Raw genomic sequence first — 24,734 nt, 5'->3', positions numbered from 1 at the left:
TTATCAGCAAATTGCAAAGTTAAAAACTTTGGAGGCCAGGTGGCAGTGGGCTTATGTATTCAAAGTGCTAAAAGAAAAAAACTGCCTGGGGCACCTGGGTTGCTCAATGGTTAACCATCCGACTTCGACTCAGGTCATGATCTCACAGTTCATGAGTTTGAGCCCTGTGTTGGGCTCTGTGCTGACAGCTCAGAGACTGTAACCTGCTTTGAATTCTGCGTCTCCCTCTCTCTCTGCCCTTTCCCTGCTTGCATTCTTTCTCTCTCTCTGAAAAATAAATATAGAAAAAAAGTGCCAACCAAGAATTCTGTATCTGGCCAAACTGTCCTCTAAAAGTAAGGGAGAAATTAAGACATTCCCAGATAAACAAAAGCTGAGGAAGTTCATTATCACTAGACCTGCTCTGTAAGAAATTTTCAAGGGAGTTCTGCAACGTGAAATGAAAGGATGCTAGACAGTAACTTGAAGCCATATGGAGAAATGAAGATCTCACTGGAGATGAATACAGGGGAATTATAAAAACTAGTACTGTTGCAACAACGATTTATAACTGCATTTTTTGTTTTCTACATGATTGAGAGACGAATAACATTTAAAGGTGAAAAAAGGCTAATATTGTAATTGTGGCTTGTAATTCTTTTGTTTTCTATATAAGAAACTAATAACATCGGAAAAGAATTATTAGTTTATCTTTTTGGGCACTATGAGTATAAGCACAGAGCTTTGGGACATCAGTAACTGAAAGGAGTGGGGATGGAGATGTAAGAAAGCAGAGTTTTTATATGTTATTGATGTTAAGCTGGTATAAATTCACATTGGATTATTATAACTTTAGGATGTGATCTAATCCCCATGATAACCACAAAGAAAATATCTGTAGAAAACACACACAAAAGGAAATCAGAAAGAAATTTAAACATTTCACTACAGGAAAAAAAAAACAAAAAACCTAAACACAAAAACAGTAATGTAGGAAATGAGGGACAAAAAACCTTAAGACATATAGAGAACAAATAGCAAAATGACAGAAGTCCCTTCGTATCAGTAATTACTTTAATTGTAAATTCATTAAACTCTCCAATCAAAAGACAGATTGGCATAATGGATAAAAACACATGATCCAACTATATGCTGTCTACAAGAGGCTCACTTTAGAGATCCAAAGACAAGTAGATTGAAAGTGAAAAGATGGAAATATATATTGCATTCAAATTGTAACCAAATGAGGTCGGAGGTGGCTGTACTAATATCAGATAAAATAGACTATAAATTTAAAAAGTTTGTAAGAGACAAGAATATTATATATTAATAAAATATTCAACAGAGCAAGAAAGTATAGCAATTATAAACATTTATGTACCTAATGACAGATCATCAAAATATACAAAGTAAAAACTGACAGAATTGAAGGGAGAAATAGACAGTTTTACAATAGTAGTTGGAGACTTCAGTACCCTACTCACAATAATGGATAGAACAACTAGACAATATCAGTAAGGAACTAGAGTACATAACCAACTGAATCTAACAAACAAACGAAACACGCTACCCAATGGTAGTAGCATCCACGTTTTTCTCAAGTACACATGGGACATTTTTCAGGATAGATGATATGTCAGGCTGTAGATTAATTCTTAATACATTTTAAAAAATAGATATCATACAAAGTATCTTCTCTAACCATGGGGGTGAAGTTAAAAATCAACAACAGAAGGAAAACTGGAGAAAAATCATAAAATTCTGGAAATTAACACACTTTTAAACAATCAGTGTATCAAAGAAGAAATCGCAAGGAAAATTAGATAATACTTAGAGATAAATGAAAATAGAAACATGCCAAAAAGAATGGGATCCAGAGAAAGCAGTACTAAGGGGGAAATTTACAGCTATAAGTGCTTACATTAAAAAATTAGGAAAACTTCAAAATGACAACATAACTAACTTAAGGAACTAGAAAAAGAAGAACAAACTGAAACCAAGGATAACAGAAGGAAGGAAATAATGATGTTTAGAGCAGAGATACGTTATACAGAGAATAGGAAAAAAAAAAGCAATGAAATAAAAAGTTAATTCTTTAAGACAACAAAGTTGGCAAATGTTTACTAGATAAAGAAAAAAGAGGGAAGATTCAAATTACTAAATTAAGAAATGAAAGTAGAGATATTATTACTGATTTTACCAAAATAAAAAGTACTATAAGAGAGTACTATGAACAATTGTACACTAACAATGTATTTAACAATCAATTAGATAGCATTGATGAAGGACAAATTCCTAGAAATAAAATCTACCAAGAAAATCACAAATAGAAAATCTGAATGGGCCTAGTAAGGAGATTGAACCAGTAATCAAAAATATCCTGACTAGAAGAGGATTGGTTTCACTGTTGAGTTCTACCAAACATTTAAAGAGTTAACATTAGTCCTTCTCAAACTTTTCCAAAAAACTGAAGAGGGAACACCTCTTAATTCATTCCATGAGGACAGCATTACCCTGATGCCAAACCCAGGCAAAGACACTGAAAACTACAGACCAAGATCCTTTTTTTTTTTTTACAGATTTTATTTTTAAGTAATCTCTACACCCAGCATGGGGCTTGGACTCACAACCCCAAGATCGAGTCGCATGCTCCACTGCCTGAGTCAGTCAACCAAGTGCCCCCCAATATCCCTTATGAACATTGTTGCAAAAATCCTCCCCAAAATACTAGCAAATACAAGCATACATTTAATATGTAAATCAGAAACATATTAAATCCCACATGACAAAGTGAGATTTATTCTTGGAATGCAAGAGTGGTACAACATAGAAAAATCAATCATTATAATGTACCATATTAATGAAGTGAAGGGAAAAAAACCACATGATCATCTCAACTGATACAGAACAAGCATTTGACAAAATTCAATATTTTTTCATCGTAGAAAAATTTAAAAAATGAGGAATAGAAGGAAACTACCTCAACATGACAAAAGCCACCTCTGAAAACCACACAGTGAACATCATACTCAGTACTGAAAGACTGTAAGACTTTCCTCTAAGATTGGAACAAGTCAAGGATGCCTGCTTTCACCACTTTTATTCAACATAGTACTGGAAGTTCTAGCCAGAGCAGTTAGGCAAGAAGGAGAAATAGAAGGCATCCAAATTGGAAAGGAAGAAGTAAAACTATCTGTTTGCAGATGATATGATCTCATATGTATTGAAAGATTCCACACACAAAAATTTTTTAGGACTGATAAACAAATTCAGCAAAATACTAGGATACAAAGTCAATATGCAAAAAATAGTTACATTTCTATATACTAGCAGTGAACAATCTGAATGGAAATTACAAAAGCAGTTCCATTTACAGTAGCATCAATAAAATACTTACGAATTAAGTTAACCAAGGTGGTGAAAGACTTGTACAACAAAATCTACAAAACATTGCTGAAAGACATTAAGGAAGACATAACTAAACACACCTGTGTTCATGGATTAGAAGATGTAATATTGTTAAAATGTGAGTGCTCCTCGAAGAGAGCTGCAGATTCAGTGCAACCCCTATCAAAATCCAGTGGTGTTTTTTTTTTTTTTTTTTTTCAAAAAATAGAAAAACCCACCCTAAAATTTATATAGAATCTCAGGGGACCCCAAATAGCCAAAACATTTTTTTGAAAAAGAACAGGGGGCACTTGGGTGGCTCAGTTGGTTAAGCATTTAACTCTTGATTTTAAAGCTCGGGTCACGATCTTATGGTTTGTTGGATCGAACCCCACATTGGATCTGTGCTGACGCACAGAGCCTACTTGGGATTCCCTCTCTTCTCTCTTTGTCTCAGTCCCCCTGCTTGAACTCTCTTTTTCTCTTTCTCAAAATAAATAAACATTTTTTTAAAGTATTTTTAAAAAGGCAAAACAGGGCGACTCACACTTCCAGATTTCAAAACTTATTACATAGCTACAGTAATCAAACAGTATGGTATTGGCATAAAGACAGACTGATAGACCAGTGGAATAGAATAGAGAATCCAGAAACAAACCCTCACATATATGGTCAACTAAGTTTTGACAAAAGTGCCAATACCATTCAATGGGGAAAGGACAATCTTTTCAAAACATGGTGCTCGGGAAACTGGATATCCACATGCAAAAGAATGAACTTGTACCCTCACCTAACACCCATACAAAAATTAACTCAAAAAGGGTCAAAGACGTAAATATAACATAAAACAATATAGTTCTTAGAAAAAAAAAACATTAAACAAAAGCTTCACGACATTGGATCTGGCACTGCTTTCTTGGGTATGACACCAGAAGCATAGGCAACAAAGGCAAAAATAGACAAATTGGACTTCACGAAAAATAAAAAATTTTGTACATGAAAAGACAATATTCAACAGACTGAAAATGGCAACCCATGGAATGGGGGGAAATATTTGCAAACCACATATTTGATAAGAGATTAATATGCAAAATATATAGAGAACTTCTAAAAGTCCGGAACAGGGGTGGGCGCCTGGGTGGCTCAGTTGGTTAAGCGTCCGATTCTTCGCTTCGGCTCAGGTCATGATCTCATGGTTCATGAGTTCAAGCCCCACATCAGGCTCCATACTGACAGCACGGAGCCTGCCTGGGATTCTCTGTCTCCCTCTCCCTCTGCCCCTCCCCTGCTCACTCTCTCTGTCTCTCTCTCAAAATAAATCAATAAACTTAAAAAAAATTTTTAGAGTCCAAAACTAAAAAACATACCAACTCAAAAATAGGCCAAGGCCAATAGACATTTCACCAAAGAAGATATATGAATGATTACTAAGCACATAAAAACATGCTCAAGATCACTAATTATTAAGGAAATGCAAATCAAAACTACATGGAGATAACATCTCATACCCATTAGGATGGCTAATACCAACAAACAAAAACAGAAAACATGTTGGTGAGGATGTGGAGAAATTGGAACTCTTAGGCATACTCGTGGGAACATCAGTGGTACAGCTGCTGAGGAAAACAGAATGTCAGTTCCTCACAAAATAAAAAATAGAATTACCCTGTGATCAGCAGCATTGAATTGAAATCACAGTCTCAAAGATATCTGTACATTCATGTTAGCAGCTGCATTATTCACAGTAGCTAAAAGGTGGATAAATGTCCATCAATAGATGAATGGATAAGCAAAATCTGGTGTGTGTGTGTGTGTGTGTCTGTGTGTCTGTGTCTGTGTGTCTGTGTGTGTGTGTGTGTGTGTGTGTGTGTGTAGTGGAATATTGTTCCAGCTTTAAAAGGAAACTGTGACACCTGTTACAGCATGGCTAAGCTTTAAGGACATCATGCCTAGTGAAATAAGGCAGGCACAAAAAAGATAAATACTGTGATCTCATTTATATACGGTACCTAGAGTAGTCAAACTCATAAAAACAGAAAGTAGAATGGTGGTTGCCAGCATTAGTTGGGAGGGGAAATGAGCTATTTAATGGGTACAGAGTTTCGATCTTTTAAGATGAAGAAGTTCTAGATATTGGTTGCACAACAATATTGAATATATCTAACTCTCATAAACTGTGCACTTAAAAATAGATAGGATAATCAATTTTATGTTATGTGTCTTTTACTCAAATAAAAAAAATTAGGAAAAGAAAAAAAAAGAGGACTGAAGGTAGGACAGAATAAAAAGTTTTCATAGATTTTGTTGGATGCTTTTCAATATTTTCTAGAGCCTTATAGGTTGGTACACTGATTCTTTGATATATTTTATTTCAAAACTTAAGATTATTCCTTGGTATAGGGTTATAGAAGGATCACTGTCACTTCTGTTAGTCATATTTACTATAATTAAACTTATTTCAGAAAGGAGGTTGTGAGATGCTTGTAAGTGGAATCAATGAGAAGAGAGATTTTCCTGAGTTAATTGGCTGACATCTCTCAGGAGAGAGAGATGAACAAACAATGTGTATTCTTGTAAGAGCAATGATTTGTGTTGGAATTAGCCACATAATTTTATAAGCCAAAAAGCATGATATATGCTAATCTCCTGGAGAAAAGAAGGGTGTGCTAAAGCAGAGGCACTGGGTAGCCGCCCGCTCTAACATGGGCTGTAGCAGCAGCTTATGAGGGGCACAACACACCTGGCTGAACTGCTGATTTTGTATATAGGTTTGAAGTCCAAAATTGAAAATTTTGTTTGCATGTGGATTCATGATTTAGAAATGTTCATTTTGTAGTTTCTTAAATTTATTTTATTTAATTTATCTAATTTTTATCTTCTTAGAGAGTGGGGGGAGGGGGAGGGAGAGAGAGAATCTTTTTTTTTTAATGTTTATTTTTGAGAGAGAGAGAGAGTGTGAGTGGGGGAGGGGCAGAGAGAGCGGGACACACAGAATCTGAAGCAGGCTCCAGGCTCTGAGCTGTCAGCACAGGGCCGAACACAGGGCTCAAACCCACAAACTGCCAGATCATGACCTGAGCCAAAGTTAGACACTTATACCACTGAGCCAGTCAGGTGCCCTGAGAGAGAGAGAGAGAGAAAGAGAATGAATCTTAAGTAGGCTCCATGCTCAGTGCAGAGCCCGATGCAGGGCTCAATCCTTTGACCATGACCCTGGGATCATAACCTGAGCCATATCAAGAATCAAACGCCCAACAGACTGAGCCGGCCAGGTATACCTGGAAATGTTCATTTTGGGAATCAATCATTTGTTAACTCTAGTTAATATATAGATTAAAATGAGACTATTTGCAAAACCCCTCATGCCTGATACAGTGTAGTTATTCAGTAAATGTTAGTGCCCATGTTTAAGTTTGATATTTTCTGTGTTATAAAAAGGGAATTGATTGACCAGAAATTTCCCAAAAGTATGTTGGAATCTCTTGAAATTTTAAATTGTAATTTATTGCTATAAGTTATACCGTTATCCTGTGACTCTATGACATGCTTGTTCTAATGACTGACTTGACTAATGACAGTCCTAATGAACTGACTCCTCTGATTTGGTTCTGGAGGGGCCTTGTAGACTAGGAAGGTACAGCAAGTGGACTCTAAAGTCTGCTCTTTGGGAGGAGTGCCAGAAAGGTTTAAGAAAAGTGACTGGAAGTGGAGAATTAGCCTGCCACAGGATGAAATGGGGTTTTAGAGTTGGAAAGGAACGTCGGAGGTGGTTTAGTCTGACCTCTCATTTTATGGCTGAGGAGATAAGTATAGAGAAGTGAGTTGTCCAGTGTCATAGCTGTAGTGGAGAAGCCGGTCAATGACTTATGAAGGTTCTGATATCCAAACATTATAGAACTTAGACTATATAGCATGTTTACTTCTTCCTTTGAAAAGGCTGTGTGAATGGTAACATGTACATGTCATTTTAATTTTAAAAATAGATCTTCTATATTTATCAGATTTTTATACTTTTGAGTTTATTTAAATAGATTAACTGAACTAACAGTGCTACTGGAAGTCTTATAAGGAAAATCATTGCTTTAAGAGAAATAAATTCTTGCCTTTTTTCTGTTTCTAGGTTAAGTCACCAAACAAAGAAAACATGGTATTTTGAAGAATGATTAAACTCCTGATGCTGCAGAAGAGGCTAAGAATATTAATGGCTAGATCTAGGTAAGTTGAGGTTTATCTTAAAAAAAAAGAAAAACATTAAGTTCACAAATTATATTCTCTTTTTTTTTCCCCACAAATTAAACAGGATATTTTAATTGTTTTCTTGAATGTAGTCACATTGAGGCCTGAGTTGCTATCCCCTCCAAAGAATAAGGACAAGTGGCTTTAATTAAACTAAGCCAATGTTTACAAATTTAAAATAATCAGGGGCGCCTCAGTGGCTCAGTCAGTTGAGCATCTGACTTTGCCTCAGGTCATGATCTCACTGTTTGTGACTTTGAGCCCTGGAGCCCTGTGTTGGGCTCTGTGCTGACAGCTCAGAGCCTGGAGCTTGCTTCAGATTCTGTGTCTCCTTCTTTCTCTGCATGCACCCCCCCCCCCCCCCAAATAAATAAACATTAAAAAAATAAAAATATTCAGGCAACTTGGTGCAATACCAATCTTCCCAAACGGTAGCTATCTTTTGTTCTTGAATGTAATCTCAGCTACTTTCTTGAGTGAGCATAGTTAGTCTATATAGGTTTTTGCTGAGTTATGAATTTGGTTGGGTAAGATGGTGAAATCATATGGTTTCTTATCAAGTATTTACAGTTTTAGTGCACATTATTAAGTCTTACATAACTCAGATGTGGTCTCCAAATATTAATCTGGTGGTCATAAATGCAGAATATCTAGTATCTTGCCTTTCCCCTTGCCTAGGAGTTTGTGGTTCTGGAGGAGGAGTCAGAGACGTGCAAGAGAGCTCCACACTAAAAAGTCTCCTTCTGTGTTGGAAGATTGACCACAACCTCCCGTTGCTCCAGCTGTCTAGTCTCTCACTCAGACTGAGCCTTTTCTTTAACCTTACGGAGGCCTCCTGTTCCTTTTTGCCTCTGGTTTTTCCATTTCATCAGCCCTCTTCTTTTTTTACTTCTTTCCCGACCGGACCTGATGTTCCATCACTTCAAACCCCCTTATTGCCAGTATCCTCTAATTTCCTTGTCCTCTTACTCTCTGAGCCTGGGTCTCCAGAACCATCTGCCCTCTGGACGGCTGAGCACTGCTGCAAAAACAGTGCCGTCTTCCTCTCCAACCTCTGCTGAACTCTGAGTGCAGCCTACTGAATAATTCTGCTCCCTTTCGTGGGTAGCCCCCTGGTGAATAATCCTACCGTTTGCCTCAAGTCCCTCATTCTGCAAACTTGCTTTCTGTTTTACAAAGGGAATTTAGGATGATAGGTGTTATCTACTTCAGTTTTTCTGCTGGGTTCCACCCATTCTTATTTTCTTCCCTCTCTCCTCAGGACAAGGCAGTCCTGCTTCTGTGGGCAGACTTCTCATTCTGAGCCCTGGAACTCCTCTTCTCCAGTCTCCCTGTCTGTCTTGATCTACCATATAACTCATTTTTTTCCTTTGGTTTTTTTTTTTTTTCCTAAAAATTTTAACCTTTCTTGACCTACTGATTACAAACCTGTGTAAATCTATGTCATCTGAAAACAAATAACTCAAGCAGCATATTTTCTTTTTTTTTTTTTTTTTAATTTATTTATTTATTTTTGGGACAGAGAGAGACAGAGCATGAACGGGGGAGGGGCAGAGAGAGAGGGAGACACAGAATCGGAAACAGGCTCCAGGCTCCGAGCCATCAGCCCAGAGCCCGACGCGGGGCTTGAACTCACGGACCGCGAGATCGTGACCTGGCTGAAGTCGGACGCTTAACCGACTGCGCCACCCAGGCGCCCCAGCATATTTTCTTTTGAAACCATGTCTGTCTACGCTGTCACGCTCTGCCCTTCCCTTTCTGAACCTGTTCGGGAAAGAGCAGTTTCTGTTCTCTGGGGGGCTACTTCCTTATCTTCCATTCGTTCACTTCAGTTTGGTTTCCGCCTCTACCAGTCTCCCATGATGGAACCCTCCTTCTTGACACTTTCTTTTTTCAGTTTGTACGATTCTGATTTTTTTTTTCCTCCTTCACTCGCTTACCTCTACTCCAGTATTTCTACATTTGCATTCCCCAGAATTTTAACTGTAGACCACTCTCGGTACTATCCTTGGGCAGTGTTTTCTGTTTTACAGCTTCACATATTCTGTGTGTATCAATATTTTACCCCTTCTTCAAATCTATACTCATGTATTTAACTCTCTGTTGCATATCTCCATTTGGTTGTTCTCTAGCATCTCAACATGGCTAAAACTGAGCTAACCACCATCACTTCCACTTGAAAACTACCATGCTTTTTTCTGTCTCAGGTAATGGAACCAGCCCCCTTCATCTGCCACACTGGAAGCTGCCTCTTCCTTCCCGTATGCCTAGCCAGCCACTTCATGCTGCTCACTTGCCTTCCTAAATATTTTACAAATTCATCTCTTGTGTCTCCCTACTACTGCTGCACTGGTTTTAGGTCTGTAGCAGATTTCATTTTTCAATATTCCCTAACTGGTTTTTCTTCTCTGAACTGAACTGCCACTTAAATTTATTCTGCAGGTGGATATATTTAAAATGAAGTCATGAGCAACTCGCTTTCCTGCTTCCCATTCTTTACTGGCTTTCCATCATGTGTAGGATGAAATCCATTCTCCTTAGCATGGCACATGAGGCTTTTGTGTCACATGCTAGGCTTTTCATTAATTGTTGTTGTGCCGAATTGAAACACTCAGTGTGGATAGAGTTTCTAAGTAGTTTGCACCGCCATTCAAATGTCCCTGACCGCACGGGAGGTGCTGCCTTAACAGGTAGCCCATGAAGGTGGCAAATAGAAGAATGATTTTCTAGGGGCGTCTAGCGGGCCAGCTGGTGGAGCGTGCGACTTTTGATCTCGGGTTTGTGGGTTTGAGCCCCAAGTTGGGTGTAGAGATTACTTAGAAAGATATTTAAAAATCTTTAAAACAAAACAGTAACAACAACAACAAAAAAGAGGGATGATTTTTTATTTCATTTGAGGAATTATTTAAAAACACTCCTTTGAATGTTTTGAGGCAGAAGCCACACCATAGTATTCTTTTAGCTCTTTATATTCATGAGCAGGTCAGTGGTAAGGATAGATGTATAATTTTCAAAAGCCTTTGTTTCTGTCAATTATCCCTCTACTTTAAAAAAATGTTTTAAATATTCTTTTGCCTCTTTCTCATCATATAATTTATTAAATATTTTCAGGCATACCTTGTTTTATTGTGCCTTGCTTTATTGTGCTTTCCAGATACTGTGATTTTTATGAATTGAAGATTTGTGACACTCTTGCTTTGAACAAGCCTATCAATGCCATTTTCCCAACAGCATTTGCTCACTTTGTGTCTCTGTGTCACATTTTGGTAATTCTCACAATAGTTAAAACTCTTTTATTATTGTATTTATTATGATAATCTGAGATCAGTGATGATGACTCACTGAAGAGCTTAAATGATGGTTAGCATTTTTAGCAGGAAGTCTTTTTTAATTAAAGTACATTGTTTTGTTGGACACGCTACTACACATTTAATGGACTGTCATATAGTGTAAACATAACTTTTTTTTAAAGGTTTATTTATTTTGAGAGAGAAAGAATGAGCAGGGGAAGTGCAGAGAGAGAGAGAGAGAGAGAGAGGGAGAGAGAGAGACAGAATCCCAAGCAGGCTCTGTGTCATCAGTACAGAGCCCGACATGGGGCTCAGTCTCACAAACCATGAGATCATGACCTGAGCCAAAATCAAGAGTTGGGGGTTTAATGGACTGAGCCCCCCAGGTGCCCCTAAACATAACTTTTATATGCACTGGGAAACCAAAAAGTTGATTTCACTTGCTTTATTGCAATACTTGCTTTTTTACTGTGGTCTGGAACCAAACCTGCAGTATCCCCAAGGTACGCCTGTATTAATTTTTCCATGTTTGTTTATTTATTTTAAGAAAGAGAGAGAGAGAGTGGGAGAAGAGGAGAGAGAGAGGAAGAGAGAATCCCAAGCAGGCTCCAGGCTGTCATTGCAGAGCCTGATGTGGGGCTCGATCTCACAAACCCATGAGATCATGACCTGAGCCAAAATTAAGAGTCAGGCACTTAACCAACTGAGTCACCCAGGTGTCTCCAGTTGCATTAATTTTTAAAAAGTAAATATTGATGAACCATGTGCTATGTCAGGTGATATGCTTAGTGCTTAGAGAAGGCTCCTATCTTTAGGGAAATTACAGTGAAGTGAATGTTGAGACAGATAAACATTACAATAGAATATGATAAATGCCATGATAGAGTCATGTCCGTGTGACTAGGAGGACACTGAAGGACGTCTAGCTAGTTGGAGTCCCAGATCCTACCTCATTGTTCAGGATCCTTTATATGGTTTGGCCCCTGCTCTTGTTACAGCCTGCCTGTATTCTAGTTGTATTGGACACCTCACTTTCTCCTGAATGCAATATCACCTTTCATGATCTTTCATGACCTTGACCTTTGTACTCTTTTATCTGTCTCAACTACCTATTTCTGTTCTGTGTCCAGCACACTGTTTCTGCTCACCTTTTTAAGTACCAGTTCAAATGGTGCTTCCTGCCCTGTTAACCCAGAAAGTTATTTGCTCCTTTTACTGTGCCCACAGAACTCTTCTCAGATTCTAAGATTTAAACATAATGCATTATCTATTTACATCTCTGTCTCTCCCTTTAGACTCATGACTTTTCAGAAGTACATACTGTGACTTAATCATCTTTTTTTGTTGTTGTTAATGTTTGTTTTATGTATTTATGTATTTTAAGAGAGAGAGAATGGGAGCTGAGGAGGGGCAGAGAGAGTGGGGGAGAGAGAGAGAGAGAGGGGGGGGGGGGGAGAATCCCAAGCAGGCTCCATGCTGTCAGCACAAAGCCCAATGCAGGGCTCAAACTCACGAACCGTGAGATCATGACCTGAGCCGAGATCAAGAATTGGATACTTACCTGACTGAGCCACTCAGGTGCCCCTGTGACTTAATCATCTTTATGCCATGATATTTAGCTGGCATATTACCTGGAGCAAACTACCAAACATGAGTCTTAACTTTACTATTTAATTTATCGCTTCTTTTGGTTTGTACACTAATATACTTTTTCATCTGCCTCATACTTATACCTGCTAGCCTTTTTTACCTTTATTTAGTACAGTTCAATTCATTCAGCTCACAAGAGACTTAGAGCTCCCCGCTCTGTGGTGCTAGGTGGCGTGTTAGGGCATGGGGAATGCAAAAACTGGATAAGGTCTGTCCCTGCTTAGGAAGGAGCTTACGGGGGGAGGGGGGGGGGGGTGGGGGGGTGGGAGGGGGGAGCAGGGAGAACGATACTTAAATAAACAGTGTGAAAATGCTGTGATACTGGGAAGCCCAGGGTGCCTTGGGGGATACATAAAAAGTGTAACCCTCCCAGTTTGCTTAGAATTAGCGAAGCCTCCCTGAATCACTGTATTCTGATTGGATCTTGAGAAAGGAAAGGAGCAGCATGGAAGGGTGTGAGGGGACAAGCTGCTCTGGGGACTGTTTAGTATGACTGGGTAGGGCTTGAAGCAGAGACAAGGAGAGTTCAGACTAGATCTGTGGCCAGGGATGAGATTGTGAAGAACCTTATGCGGACAAGCTTCAAATTTTTTTCCTGAAGATAATGAAGAGCAACTGAAGAATTTTAAACCAATTTTACCAGATTTATGTTTTTGAATATTTAGTAGCTTTTTGTGCTTCCTTTCCTTCCACTTTTTCAAATATTATCACATTCATTCTGATTTCTTTCCCTTGTTTGTAAGTAGTGTTTTGAATTTTATCTTTGTTCATTTGCAGTGTTCTTGAACACTTAATGTCACCTATAACCTACCATCTCTGACCTTGTGTGGGAAAGCAGGATTACACAGACATGCTGTATCAGTTTGCCAATATTCTCTGTGTTAAGTTACTGCTTGATTTTTGGGTTATCTTTCTCTCTTAATGAACTGTTCCAAATTTGTTTTTGTGTCTTATTTACCAGTCAGCTTTGGCCTGGTTAGGTACATAAAGGATACTACAGTGAATAATAAGAATCAAAATACCTGCCAACCTAGAAGTCCAACATCCCTTTAGAAATTTATTAAAAGAAAGATATGAAATTCCTGACAAACCATAAAGGGTTAATTCCATAAATGACTTCATTTAAATAGTGTTACATATGAGATAAGACCTTAAATTGGTTTTTTGTTAAGGTAATTTAAAAATAGGCAGACCTTTGCAAATTAAACTGGAAATTTGAGATTTCTGTGAAGTCTACCTCATGCAACTATTCTCATTATCACTGAGCAAATTCAGCAGCTGAATGTGTGAAATCTAGCTTAGCCCTATACCTTCTTGGGCTTAATTTTCCTCATCAAAATAATGCAGGACTTGTGTTAGGTGGTTTCTTTCTTTCTTTTTTTTTTAAGTTTATTTATTTTTAGAGACAGAGAGTGAGTGGGGGAGGGGCAGAGCGAGAGGGAGAGAGAGAATCCCTAGCAGGCTCCATGTTGTCAGCGAAGAGTCCGTCGCAGGGGCTGGAACCCACAAGCCGTGAGATCATGACCTGAAGTGAAATCAAGAGTCCGGCGCATAACCGAGTGAGCCACCTGGGTGCCCCTGTGTTAGATGGTTTCTAAAGTCTTTTTCTGTTTTACGATTTTTATATCCTACATTTAATAATTTTTTCCAAATTATCTTTCATGTAGCGCTCACATGGTCTTCTGAAGAAGCCATGGGTAGCTGTTGTAGCTGTCCAGATAAAGACACTGTCCCAGATAACCATCGGAACAAGTTTAAGGTTAGTAAAACTGGTTGAGTTACATCTCTCACTGCCTACTTGGATGTTCTTTTTCTTCCCTTAATATATCTTACTTCCTTACTTTTATCTCTGGACCCTTTTATTTCTCTTTGTGTCCACTCTGCCTTTTCTTGTTTTAACAAATGATGACGTACGGTTCTAGAAATACTTTTTTAAATGCCATTTTATAGGTGCCTCTTCAGTCTGGTCACCACATCCCAGTCATTGCTTCATATGCCTGGATAATTTCTTAGCTGGACTCTACCCTTGAGTCCGTCACCTTTGTGATCCATCCTGCAGTTGACATCATATTGATCTTACTCTTTCATCATCCTAAAACTCCCATGGTGTTCTGTTACCTAGAGCATAAATGTTCCATTTCTTACCTATTCACAGCCATTTAGTGTCTCTCGTAGTCTGACCTCAAGTTGTTGTAAGTCATAGCCTCTGGATCACACAAACCTAGGTGTAAATTGAAACCCTGTGGCTTTGTAGCTTTGTGACCTTGGGCAGGTTTGTTCCGTTTGTGTACAGTACAGTGGAGAAAATCGTATTACCTGCAGTTTAGGATTGTTACGAGGATTAAATGGGAAAAGTATGTGCAAAGCGCTCTGCCTACCCCAGGAATATAGACAGTTCTCCTGAAGTGTTACCTGTCTGGCCATTTTCAGAAACTCAGCAGTGCAAGGCTTTCCCTTACATGAACTCTGTACCAGTCTTCTCTTGGTCTCTCTGAAATATACCTTCTTTGTGCTATAGTACTGCATCGTCAGGATATGCCCTACAAGCCCTGACCCACCAGCTCTCTCCTGAGGCCCGGCTGAAGTCCCTCCTCCTCTTTGGTGAAGACTTCTCCAGCAACCCTAGGCCACAGTTGCTGTCTTTTGCAACCATGTTGCACCCATTTGTCTACTACTCCTATACAGCTTTGTATTGTTGATTTCATGTTTGTATATCTTATATTCTCACTGGGAATGTGAGTCGCTTGTGGATAGAAGCAGATCTTACATTGCTACATAGTTCGTGCCCTGAAAACACATTGGTTGATGAATGAGCTAACAAAAGAGCGAATAACTGAACCAATCAACAATAGTGCATTTTGCCGACAAATTGGTGAAATGTGTGTATGACCGTCAAGTGGGAGCATCAGGTTAGCACTAATTGAACTTTCTTTTTTTAGGTCATTAATGTGGATGATGATGGGAATGAGTTAGGTTCTGGCATTATGGAACTTACAGACACAGAACTGATTTTATACACTCGCAAACGTGATTCAGTAAAATGGCACTACCTCTGCCTGCGGCGCTATGGCTATGATTCAAATCTCTTTTCTTTTGAAAGTGGTCGAAGGTGTCAAACTGGACAAGGTAGGTAGAGCCTTTAATTTTGTTTTTCTACAAACATTTTCACATTTGAAAATTGTTCTTTCATTTATCCTGTATATAATGTTTACATTAATACTTCACTTCTCTCCTGTCAGAAAAAAATTCCCCCAAAGAAGTGGATTGTTCAGAGATATAATAAGCTATGTATTAATTTATCAGGCATTCATTAAGCATATTCTGTGTCCAGAATTTTGACTCATATTATTAACTTTAAGATTTTCAGCATATGATTAGTTGCAGTAAATTGGCTATGTTTCTTTACTGTTATTACTTTTTGGGGAAAGAACCTAAACTTTGGAGTCAAAGAGAACATAGTTTGGTTTTTTTGCTGCCTACTGTGTGAAAGGCCTCGGACAAGTTACACGATTTCTGTCAAACATCAGATTTCTGCTCCATCAGAGAGGTATGCTAATGCCTACCTTACAGAATTGTAATAATTAAACAAGGTAAGGATCGTAAACCACCAAGTAAGGGACAGTCAAATGGTAAAGGATCATCTGCCCATAACGGTGATTTGGGCTCCCCCTGCTGTTAAGAAACAGTCTAAAGTAAGTGTTCAAATCTTGTTTTTGTCTGCCTTGTTTTGGGCCATCTCCCTTAGACATGAAAATTATTCTGTGGATTTCCTTTTGGGCTTATGTTTTGAAACAGAATGCCATTAATTTATCAGACATTTATTTAAAAGGCCTTTCTTGCTGTCAGTGCATAGAATACTTAACTTCACAATTTTGTTCTTTGACAAGTGCTCCTGTATCTTTTTTAAAGCTGTGGCTACTATTTTTTCCTTCTATTTTGTATTTGTAGGAATCTTCGCCTTTAAGTGTGCTCGTGCAGAAGAATTATTTAACATGTTGCAAGAGATTATGCAAAATAATAGTATAAATGTGGTGGAAGAGCCAGTTGTAGAAAGGAATAATCATCAGACAGAGTTGGAAGTCCCCAGAACACCTCGAACACCTACAAGTAAGTACCTGTTTTTTCTCTTGTATTTTGAATAACAGACATTTATAAACTATGAATTATGGATTATTTAATCTGTAACATGTTAGAGATCACCATTGGCTAACATAAGCATAATGGTCATCAGTTTTAAAAAACTGTTACATCTATAATAGAAACATTTTTAATATTTTAATTAGGAAAACATTAGAAGTTCCATATTATCTAAAATGTGAATGGAAAGTTGGAGTGGAAGGGGGTGTTATTTGTGCTCTGGTTTCTGCTGTGTCTTACCAGAAACACCTTGCTTAATTCTCTCCAGGCCTATTCGATTCTCATTCATTTTTATTCTGTCTGTCCTGCCCCCCCCATATCCTGCTTTCCTTCTTAAACCAATAAACAAAAACTCAGCTCCAGGGTTTGCTGCTCAGAATTTACCTAATGGATATCCCCGATATCCCTCATTTGGAGATGCTTCCTCGCATCCTTCAAGCAGACATCCTTCTGTGGGAAGTGCACGCCTGCCTTCAGTGGGTGAAGAATCTACTCATCCTTTGCTTGTGGCTGAGGAGCAAGTAAGTGTGCGCTGCTGTCTGATGCGATAATAGATTGTGTGGGGTTAGAGCGTTGCTGCGCCAATACTTGAACATTTTAGTCCATTTGAATTGTAGCTTTCACTGTTTGTATGTGACTTTTGTGGTGAAGAGTCAGAGGAAACAGCATATATTTTCTGACATAAGCCAAATATCTACAAGCATGGAGGGAAACGTAGCATTACGGTAGTTTTTAGGCTCACAGGAGAGAGGTGTCTATGGATAAAGGCAAATATAACTAATGGCCAGTTCCTGTTATAATAACCTCCAATGCTTTTGGAATTTTTGCTGCTTTTTATATTAGTGGACTACTAGCAGAAAGGTAGATTTTGTTGTCAGGGTTTTTATGAAGCTATTTAATATCCCAGAGTATTACTCCCAGAGTATTTCATTTGAGAAATGAAGTATTTGGTTGAACATTGTCTCTATATTAATTAGTTATACGTATCTTTGTATATCTTTGTATGTCTTTGTATATCTCCATATCATTAGGAGATTTTTACTGTTTTGAAACCTATTTCTTTGTGTTCTTTACATAGTAAATGAATTCTTGTGTTATTTACTATAATTATACTTCCCTCTGTTTTGCATTTTGAGTTTTTCACATTTTATGTATAGTCTCCCAAATGTTTTTGTGTTCCCTCACGATACCATTGACCTTTTCTAAATAGTGATGATTTCTTAGCAGGTGGTATTTATTTTATATCTATGCATTTTACAGTACTCTTATTAAATCCAGTAGATGCTCTTTTTATAGTCACAGCGTCTGTAAGTCATGATAAATTTGTCTCTTCTTTTTAATACTTGTTATTCTGTATTTCTTTTTTTCTTTTTAAGTCTGTTTATTTATTTTGAGAGAGAGAGAGCGTACACTCACACGGGAAAGGGACGGAGAGAGAGAATCCCAAGCAGGCTGTGCACCATCAGCATGGAGCCCAATGTGGGGCTCAAACCTATGAACCACGAGATCATAACCTGAACTGAAGTCAGACGTTTAACCAACTGAACCACGCAGGCGCCACTATTCCTTATTTCTGACTCATGTTTTAATGCATTGATGAGAATTTCTAAAACAACATCAAAACGATAATCCCAATTTGTTCCTGATTTTTTTTTTTAACAGACTGATTTTCATGTATCAAGTACAATGTGATGTGTTATTTTAGAGTATTTTTTTTATCAAGTGAGGAAGATCTTTCTACATTCCTCCCCTCTCCCCACCTTTTTATTAGTGAAAAATGGATACAAAAGCTTTGAAGGAAGAGTGTATCAAGAAAGTTAATCGATAAAATTAACTGATATGGTCACCGATTTTTGTTTTTGTTTTAAGCAAGCTATTGATTCACTTTCCTGTCTTGTTTTAGGTCCATACCTATGTCAACACCACAGGAGTGCAGGAAGAGCGGAAACACCGCACAAGCGTGCACGTCCCATTGGAGGCGAGGATCTCTAATGCTGAAAGCAACACACCAAAAGAAGAACCAAGTAGTATTGAGGACAGGGACCCTCAGATTCTTCTCGAACCTGAAGGAGTCAAATTTGTCTTAGGACCAACCCCTGTTCAAAAGCAGTTAATGGAAAAAGAGAAACTGGAGCAACTTGGAAGAGACCAAGTCGGTGGGAGTGGTGCAAACAGCACGGAATGGGACACTGGGTATGACAGCGATGAGCGCAGAGAGGCACCCTCTGTGAACAAACTGGTGTATGAGAATATAAATGGGTTATCTATCCCTAGTGCCTCAGGGGTCAGGAGAGGTCGTCTGACATCCAGCAGTACCTCAGATACCCAGAATATCAACAACTCAGCTCAGAGAAGAACTGCATTATTAAACTATGAAAATTTACCATCTTTGCCTCCTGTTTGGGAAGCCCGCAAGCTAAGTAGGGATGAAGATGACAATTTAGGACCAAAGACCCCATCTCTAAATGGCTACCATAATAATCTAGATCCAATGCATAACTATGTAAATACAGAGAATGTAACAGTGCCGGCAAGTGCTCACAAAATAGAGTTTTCCAGGCGTCGGGACTGTACGCCGACGGTCTTTAACTTTGATATCAGGCGCCCAAGTTTAGAACACAGGCAGCTCAATTACATACAGGTCGACTTGGAAGGTGGCAGTGACTCTGACAACCCTCAGACTCCAAAAACGCCTACCACTCCCCTTCCACAGACCCCTACCAGGCGCACAGAGCTGTATGCTGTGATCGACATCGAGAGAACTGCTGCTATGTCAAGTTTGCAGAAAGCACTGCCACGAGACGATGGCACATCTAGGAAGACTAGACATAATAGTACTGATCTGCCCATGTGAGCCGGGAAAGCATTACCTTGTTTGCACCTTTGTGAAGTTTTCAAAAATGAAGATGCGAGTGCTTCATTTTTCATTTCTAAACACTAACTCCTTTTATAGACTGATAAGATTTTTTTTTTTCTGAATATTTCCTGTGCTTCTTTAACTAAAGGGAATTAATGTAGAGCAGGTACTCCTTAAAGAACACTCATTTCAGTATATACTACTCATTACTGTCCAGCAGCACCCCCATTCTCACAGTGCCTATTTAAAATGAGAGTTGAAGTGAGTGACAATGCTGGTTGATTTGTATCAATATTCCAGACGTACGCACATCATTCATGTCTAAGTCATGGTTGGCGTTTAAGACATTTTATAAAGCCTCTTGATAATGTGCATTGCTAACAGATAACTCTAGGCTTTGAAAGTAATATTTGTAGATTCACTATTCATGGTATATGGCCTCCGGCATGTAACGTGAGGAATCCTTTATTTCGTTAATTGTAGGCTTTTTGACTTGAGCCAAAACATATGTAAAGGAAGTAGAAGTACCACACCTCCTTATATACCAGTCAGTTCCTTTGCCTTCTGCGTTACTAGAAAGAGTCCTATGTCCGTGAATGTGGTTTGCTCTTGGTGTGTTGAAGGGCAGGAAGGAGTCAAGATTTTCTGTTCACTCATCTCATGATGTCATTTGAAGGGCATGCCCAGATATCTTAATGAGAATTCCACTAGACTCAAGAATCAGTCTCAGGTCACTTTACCCAAAAACTTTGGAAATCTGAACCACGATCTCTTGAAAGTTTCTTTCCTATAGATTATTAACCATAACATTGTTTTCTGGAGGCATCTGTGACATCAGGTTGCCATTTACCTTCAGTTTTTTTCCTTTGGTGTTTGGGATGTCTTATTTTGTTGCTTGATGTCTTTTTCAATTTAAAATGTTTGAGTTTGTATATAGTTTTGAAATTGGATTATGTGTTCATTGTTTAGTTTGCATTTTTGTCAAATTGTGGTTTTGAAGGTTCATTTGGAACTTACTGTTATTCTATAACAGGGTTGCCCTTGTCCAGTATTTATTTATATGCTGTTTACTTTTCAAGTTGATAAAAACATTCACTCGATTTGAAATTTCCCTTGCGTCCATTGGTGATCTCTTTAACAGCTGAGACAAAAAGGAAGCAACTTTTAACACGCAGAGCTCCCTAACGGTACTGTTTGCTCTGTGGGCGCTCCCCCCCCCCCCCCCCCCCCCCGGCACTTTAGCAGTGATTCCCTCATCACACGGCTGCAGTTTTACTCTGCCCACAGTAGTGCTCCTCGGCTCGGCTGTCCTTTCTCACAGCTGGGTCTTTGATGATCCCTTGATTTCAGGAGAGTGTTAGCATTGTTGCCAGCATAGCAGGTACAGTGGAAGTCTTCTAGCAATGAGATTGTGTCATAATTTAGGATTTAAACCGAATTGAAGTTTCTATAAACTGATGAGACTCCACATGCCTAACTCTTAGAAAATCAGAATGTTCCAGTTTCTCAAACAGTAGAGAAGACAAGAGAAGGTAGAGTGGAAAGGTTAGGGTACTGTTTTCTCTAAATATGAGGGCGTTTGAGGTCATGATTTGGATCTATCTGATGTAACTAACATTAATTTAGCATGAAAAGATTTCAGTCATATAGCACCCAACCTGATCAGTAAATAACCTAATTATATAGGACAGTGACTGGATTAGCAGAATAATAGAGTGGGACCATTATAAAGAAAATAAATTATTAAAGGTGTCTGTTGTTTTCAGTGCCATCGGTTTATGTGCATAGCAGAATTTTCTTCTTTTCTTTTCTGTGAACTTGGTGCTTGACTAAAGTGTTCACTGTTCTCTAAAAAGAGAATAGCGGTATAGGTGTGCAGTTTCCATTTTTAATATATTGTTCCATTTATGCTTTCTTCTGAGTAGAATGCTAATCGTGCCAAATTTATGTGTTGGTTTTTGTAACGAGGAATAAGAATAATAATGGAACCAGTACACGCGGTTTTCTCCAAAACAAGCAGGCAAGACAGAGCCTCCAAATGAAAGGGCTGACCTGTTGATTCATTTTGGAGGTTGGATACTTTATTTTCTTTCTTTTCCTCATCATTTTCCTTTTCCTTCCAGATTCTAATTAGTCTTTATATATTTTAGGTAGCTCCGATATAATCATTGCAGTTTATGCTTTAAATACTGTGTGCTTTAAAAATGAAAATGGGACCAATTTGTCTGCTAAGAATTTGATTTTAGGTACTATGAGTATTAGGAAGATGTATACAACTGGTGTTTATTTCTAGATGTCTCTGGAAATCACCCGTGTTCCTATTTAATAAAAAGTGATGTGGAACACTACTTGTCCTTTGCAGTAGTCTAGCCATGGGCATTAAGCTCTGTCCTGGGAGAATGTACCAGTGACTAGGTACATTTTAGAACGAGATATTTTATTGGGATATAATTGTGGCCATACGTTTCAGATTTTCTGAGACAGACCTAATTTTAGCTATTCTGTTCTTTGACAGACCATACGATCCCACTTACTGGTTTTGGAAATATACTCATTGTTTATATGCTCTCCCCCTGATAGAGTCCTCTTTTATCCATACAGGCGATAACAGCTTTTTATCCCAGATCAGGGGTTGGAAACTGATATGGGTATTACCTGTGTTTTTTCTTCATATGTTTTATTTCCCAGTTTCATCTTCTTTTAAAAATGAAAATATGGTGCCTTCCCTCCCTCCAGGAAGATTGGCAAATAGTTCCTTTTATTTACTGCTGCTGTGGAGTGATGAGATATGCACTTTACTCTTGAAGACTCAGCAAAAAGCTTTTCACTTCCCAGTATATCCAGAATAGATCACATTTGGGACTTAAGAAAATTTGCCAAGCAATCTTTGTTTTTATAGATATTAATGTTGACCCCACAGTTCAATGTTATAAGTCAAGCTAGTGTTTGTTTATTCCTTCCCCCTCAAAAAAATCTGTGGCACAACATATAAAAATGTACCTCAATAATGTTCTATTAAAAATGGGACAGGGGCCTTATGTTTTCATAATTTCCCAATAATGTGCCACCGTATTTTTGCCTCAAGGTAAAGGTTTTAACAAGCTAAAAAGTACTTCCCACTTCCCCCTGTGCAGTTCGTAATCCGTAATGCCCAGTTGTTTTGTGCAATGTGTAGTGTGTGTGTGTATAAATATATATGTATGTATGTGTGGATATACATACATATATATCTATATCTATATCTATATATATTTCCTTGAAATAGACATACCATCAAAGACAACATTCAGAAGTAACTGATGTATTGGCATCTTATTCATATTTCTGATATGTGAGGTATATGGTACTAATTACCCTTTCTCTGATTTTTGCCAAATTTGAATAAAGGCATTGGTACGAAATTACAGAATGTATAGAAAATGTTTTTGGCTTGAAAAATTAACAGATATTTTACAACATACTACAATATACTCTGCCCAAACCAGCACCCTATCTATCCTTCTTCTTCACATCCCTATTCCCCATTCCTGTTTCCTCATATTTTGGGGGTATAACACAATTCTTTTGTAGCATTGATACAATTGCAATTCTATGACAATTGGACAACAATAGCATGGAAACAGACTGGTATTAATAGTACAGTAGTCACCGGTGTGCCACATTTGCATTAGTAAATGCAAAATATACATTTTATAAAGGAAAAATTTTGTGTTATGTTTTTATTTTCATTACATTGTATAATATTGTAAGATTATTGTATGTCCTAATTTGCATTATAAATGTTTTTTTCCTACGTAAAGGCATAAATATAGCAACTTTGTATAAAGGTAGCTTATTAGATTTTTAATTTTTTCTTTTATAAAAAATTGTCTAACAGTGGGACTACCATTGCCAAATTGTATATGAAATAGGAATTTTATCCCCTATGGTTAATTTCTTTTATAAACATTCCATATTTCTCTAATAAAAGACATAAGTGATACTGTACTATGCATAAATTGTATATTAATGCTGTTTCATATCAGCATTTTAAATTTTGGTTTGCATTTTTAATATTGGCAAAATTTACCACTGTTGATTAAAACCTTGTTATATACATGTAACAACATCTTTTGCCCTCTTTCCCTTCCCACCCTTTGTTCTCTGTTTTCCCTATCAGTGCCAACTTCATACATTTTGTAGCATGGCAATAAAATATAACTTTTACACTGAGGCCAAGTGTGGCTTTTTGGAGGACGTGGAGCTGGGAGGATTGCCCTCTAGTTGTTCTTTGCATATGACTTTTTGCCATATAAACCATATCTCCAGGCATGAGAAGTTATTTCATATATGATGTAAACATGCTTTTAAGGACAAGTGTGAATGTGCTTTTAAGCTTAATTTTTGTCATAACAAATAAGAACTAATTTTTTATCTTTGGAAAAGTCAGAGTTCTTGAAGTACAATCAAACCTTTATTAACTGGAGTACTTAAAGAATAAGCTAATAATTGAATTTAGTTCAACAAGGGCTAAGCAACACATTTTAAAAATCCTTATTTATTGTAGAGTATTAGTATTCTGTCCTAAAAGTTATATGTAAAATATGGTTTAATCTTAGATGATTTAGGATCTTGCAATGCCTTACTGTTGTCATTCTGGCATAAATTTCCTTAATGAGGTACTCAAGTTGATACTGGAAGCTGAGCTGACTATACACTGACCTTAAGCATTCATGAAAAACTGCTTTGTTGAATAAAATCTGATCGGAGTTCTTATGGTTACTTTCCCCTTATTGCCGAAAGTAGATTGCAATAAAACCCCAATAAAAGTTTGGTTGGATACCAATGTAAAGTTTTCCTGTATTTATATTTTACACATTTCTTAAAACTTTATGATAAGAGGTTTTCTTAGTCTTATATCGGTGCATCCATTTTCAAAGTGAACATATAATAGGTTAATGATCACGTTTCATCAGAGAAATGAAATTACAAGTATTTGACAGACCCTCACAGTTTTATCTATGTGGTCATTCAAACGAGTAGTTCTCAGCTTTGGAACTCCAAACCTAGTCAATAGGTTGGTACTGCAAAGCCTATTTGGGTACAGCTCAAGATGGAGATCACTTAAACAATGAAGGGCATAGACAAGTCCACAAATGATTGGCTATTTACTATGTGCCAGATACCATGGGACCCATAAATTGGTTAAGATGTGGCAG

The 24,734-nt window shown here is 37.8% G+C and overlaps 1 protein-coding gene across 3 annotated transcripts in view; it reads left to right on the top strand.

The window, feature by feature from the left end:
- FRS2 (fibroblast growth factor receptor substrate 2) overlaps positions 1-24,359 on the top strand; it is a 110,934-nt gene extending 86,575 nt beyond the window's left edge. For all 3 annotated transcript variants that reach the window (XM_019455068.2, XM_019455067.2, XM_053895838.1), the window contains 6 exons: positions 7,487-7,581; positions 14,210-14,301; positions 15,482-15,668; positions 16,491-16,649; positions 17,037-17,200; positions 18,583-24,359. In XM_019455068.2, the coding sequence (XP_019310613.1) occupies positions 14,236-14,301; positions 15,482-15,668; positions 16,491-16,649; positions 17,037-17,200; positions 18,583-19,533 (1,527 nt within the window). In that variant the 5' untranslated portion in view covers positions 7,487-7,581; positions 14,210-14,235 and the 3' untranslated portion in view covers positions 19,534-24,359. The remainder of the gene's footprint in view (positions 1-7,486; positions 7,582-14,209; positions 14,302-15,481; positions 15,669-16,490; positions 16,650-17,036; positions 17,201-18,582) is intronic.
- Positions 24,360-24,734: the final 375 nt, after the last annotated feature.

This window comes from Panthera pardus, unplaced genomic scaffold, assembly GCF_024362965.1.
Source record: "Panthera pardus isolate Hobbes unplaced genomic scaffold, ASM2436296v1 HiC_scaffold_6, whole genome shotgun sequence".
Taxonomy (NCBI): domain Eukaryota; kingdom Metazoa; phylum Chordata; class Mammalia; order Carnivora; family Felidae; genus Panthera; species Panthera pardus.
The sequence above is the reverse complement of the archived record's forward strand: the minus strand, read 5'-3'. Positions and strand labels throughout refer to the sequence as shown.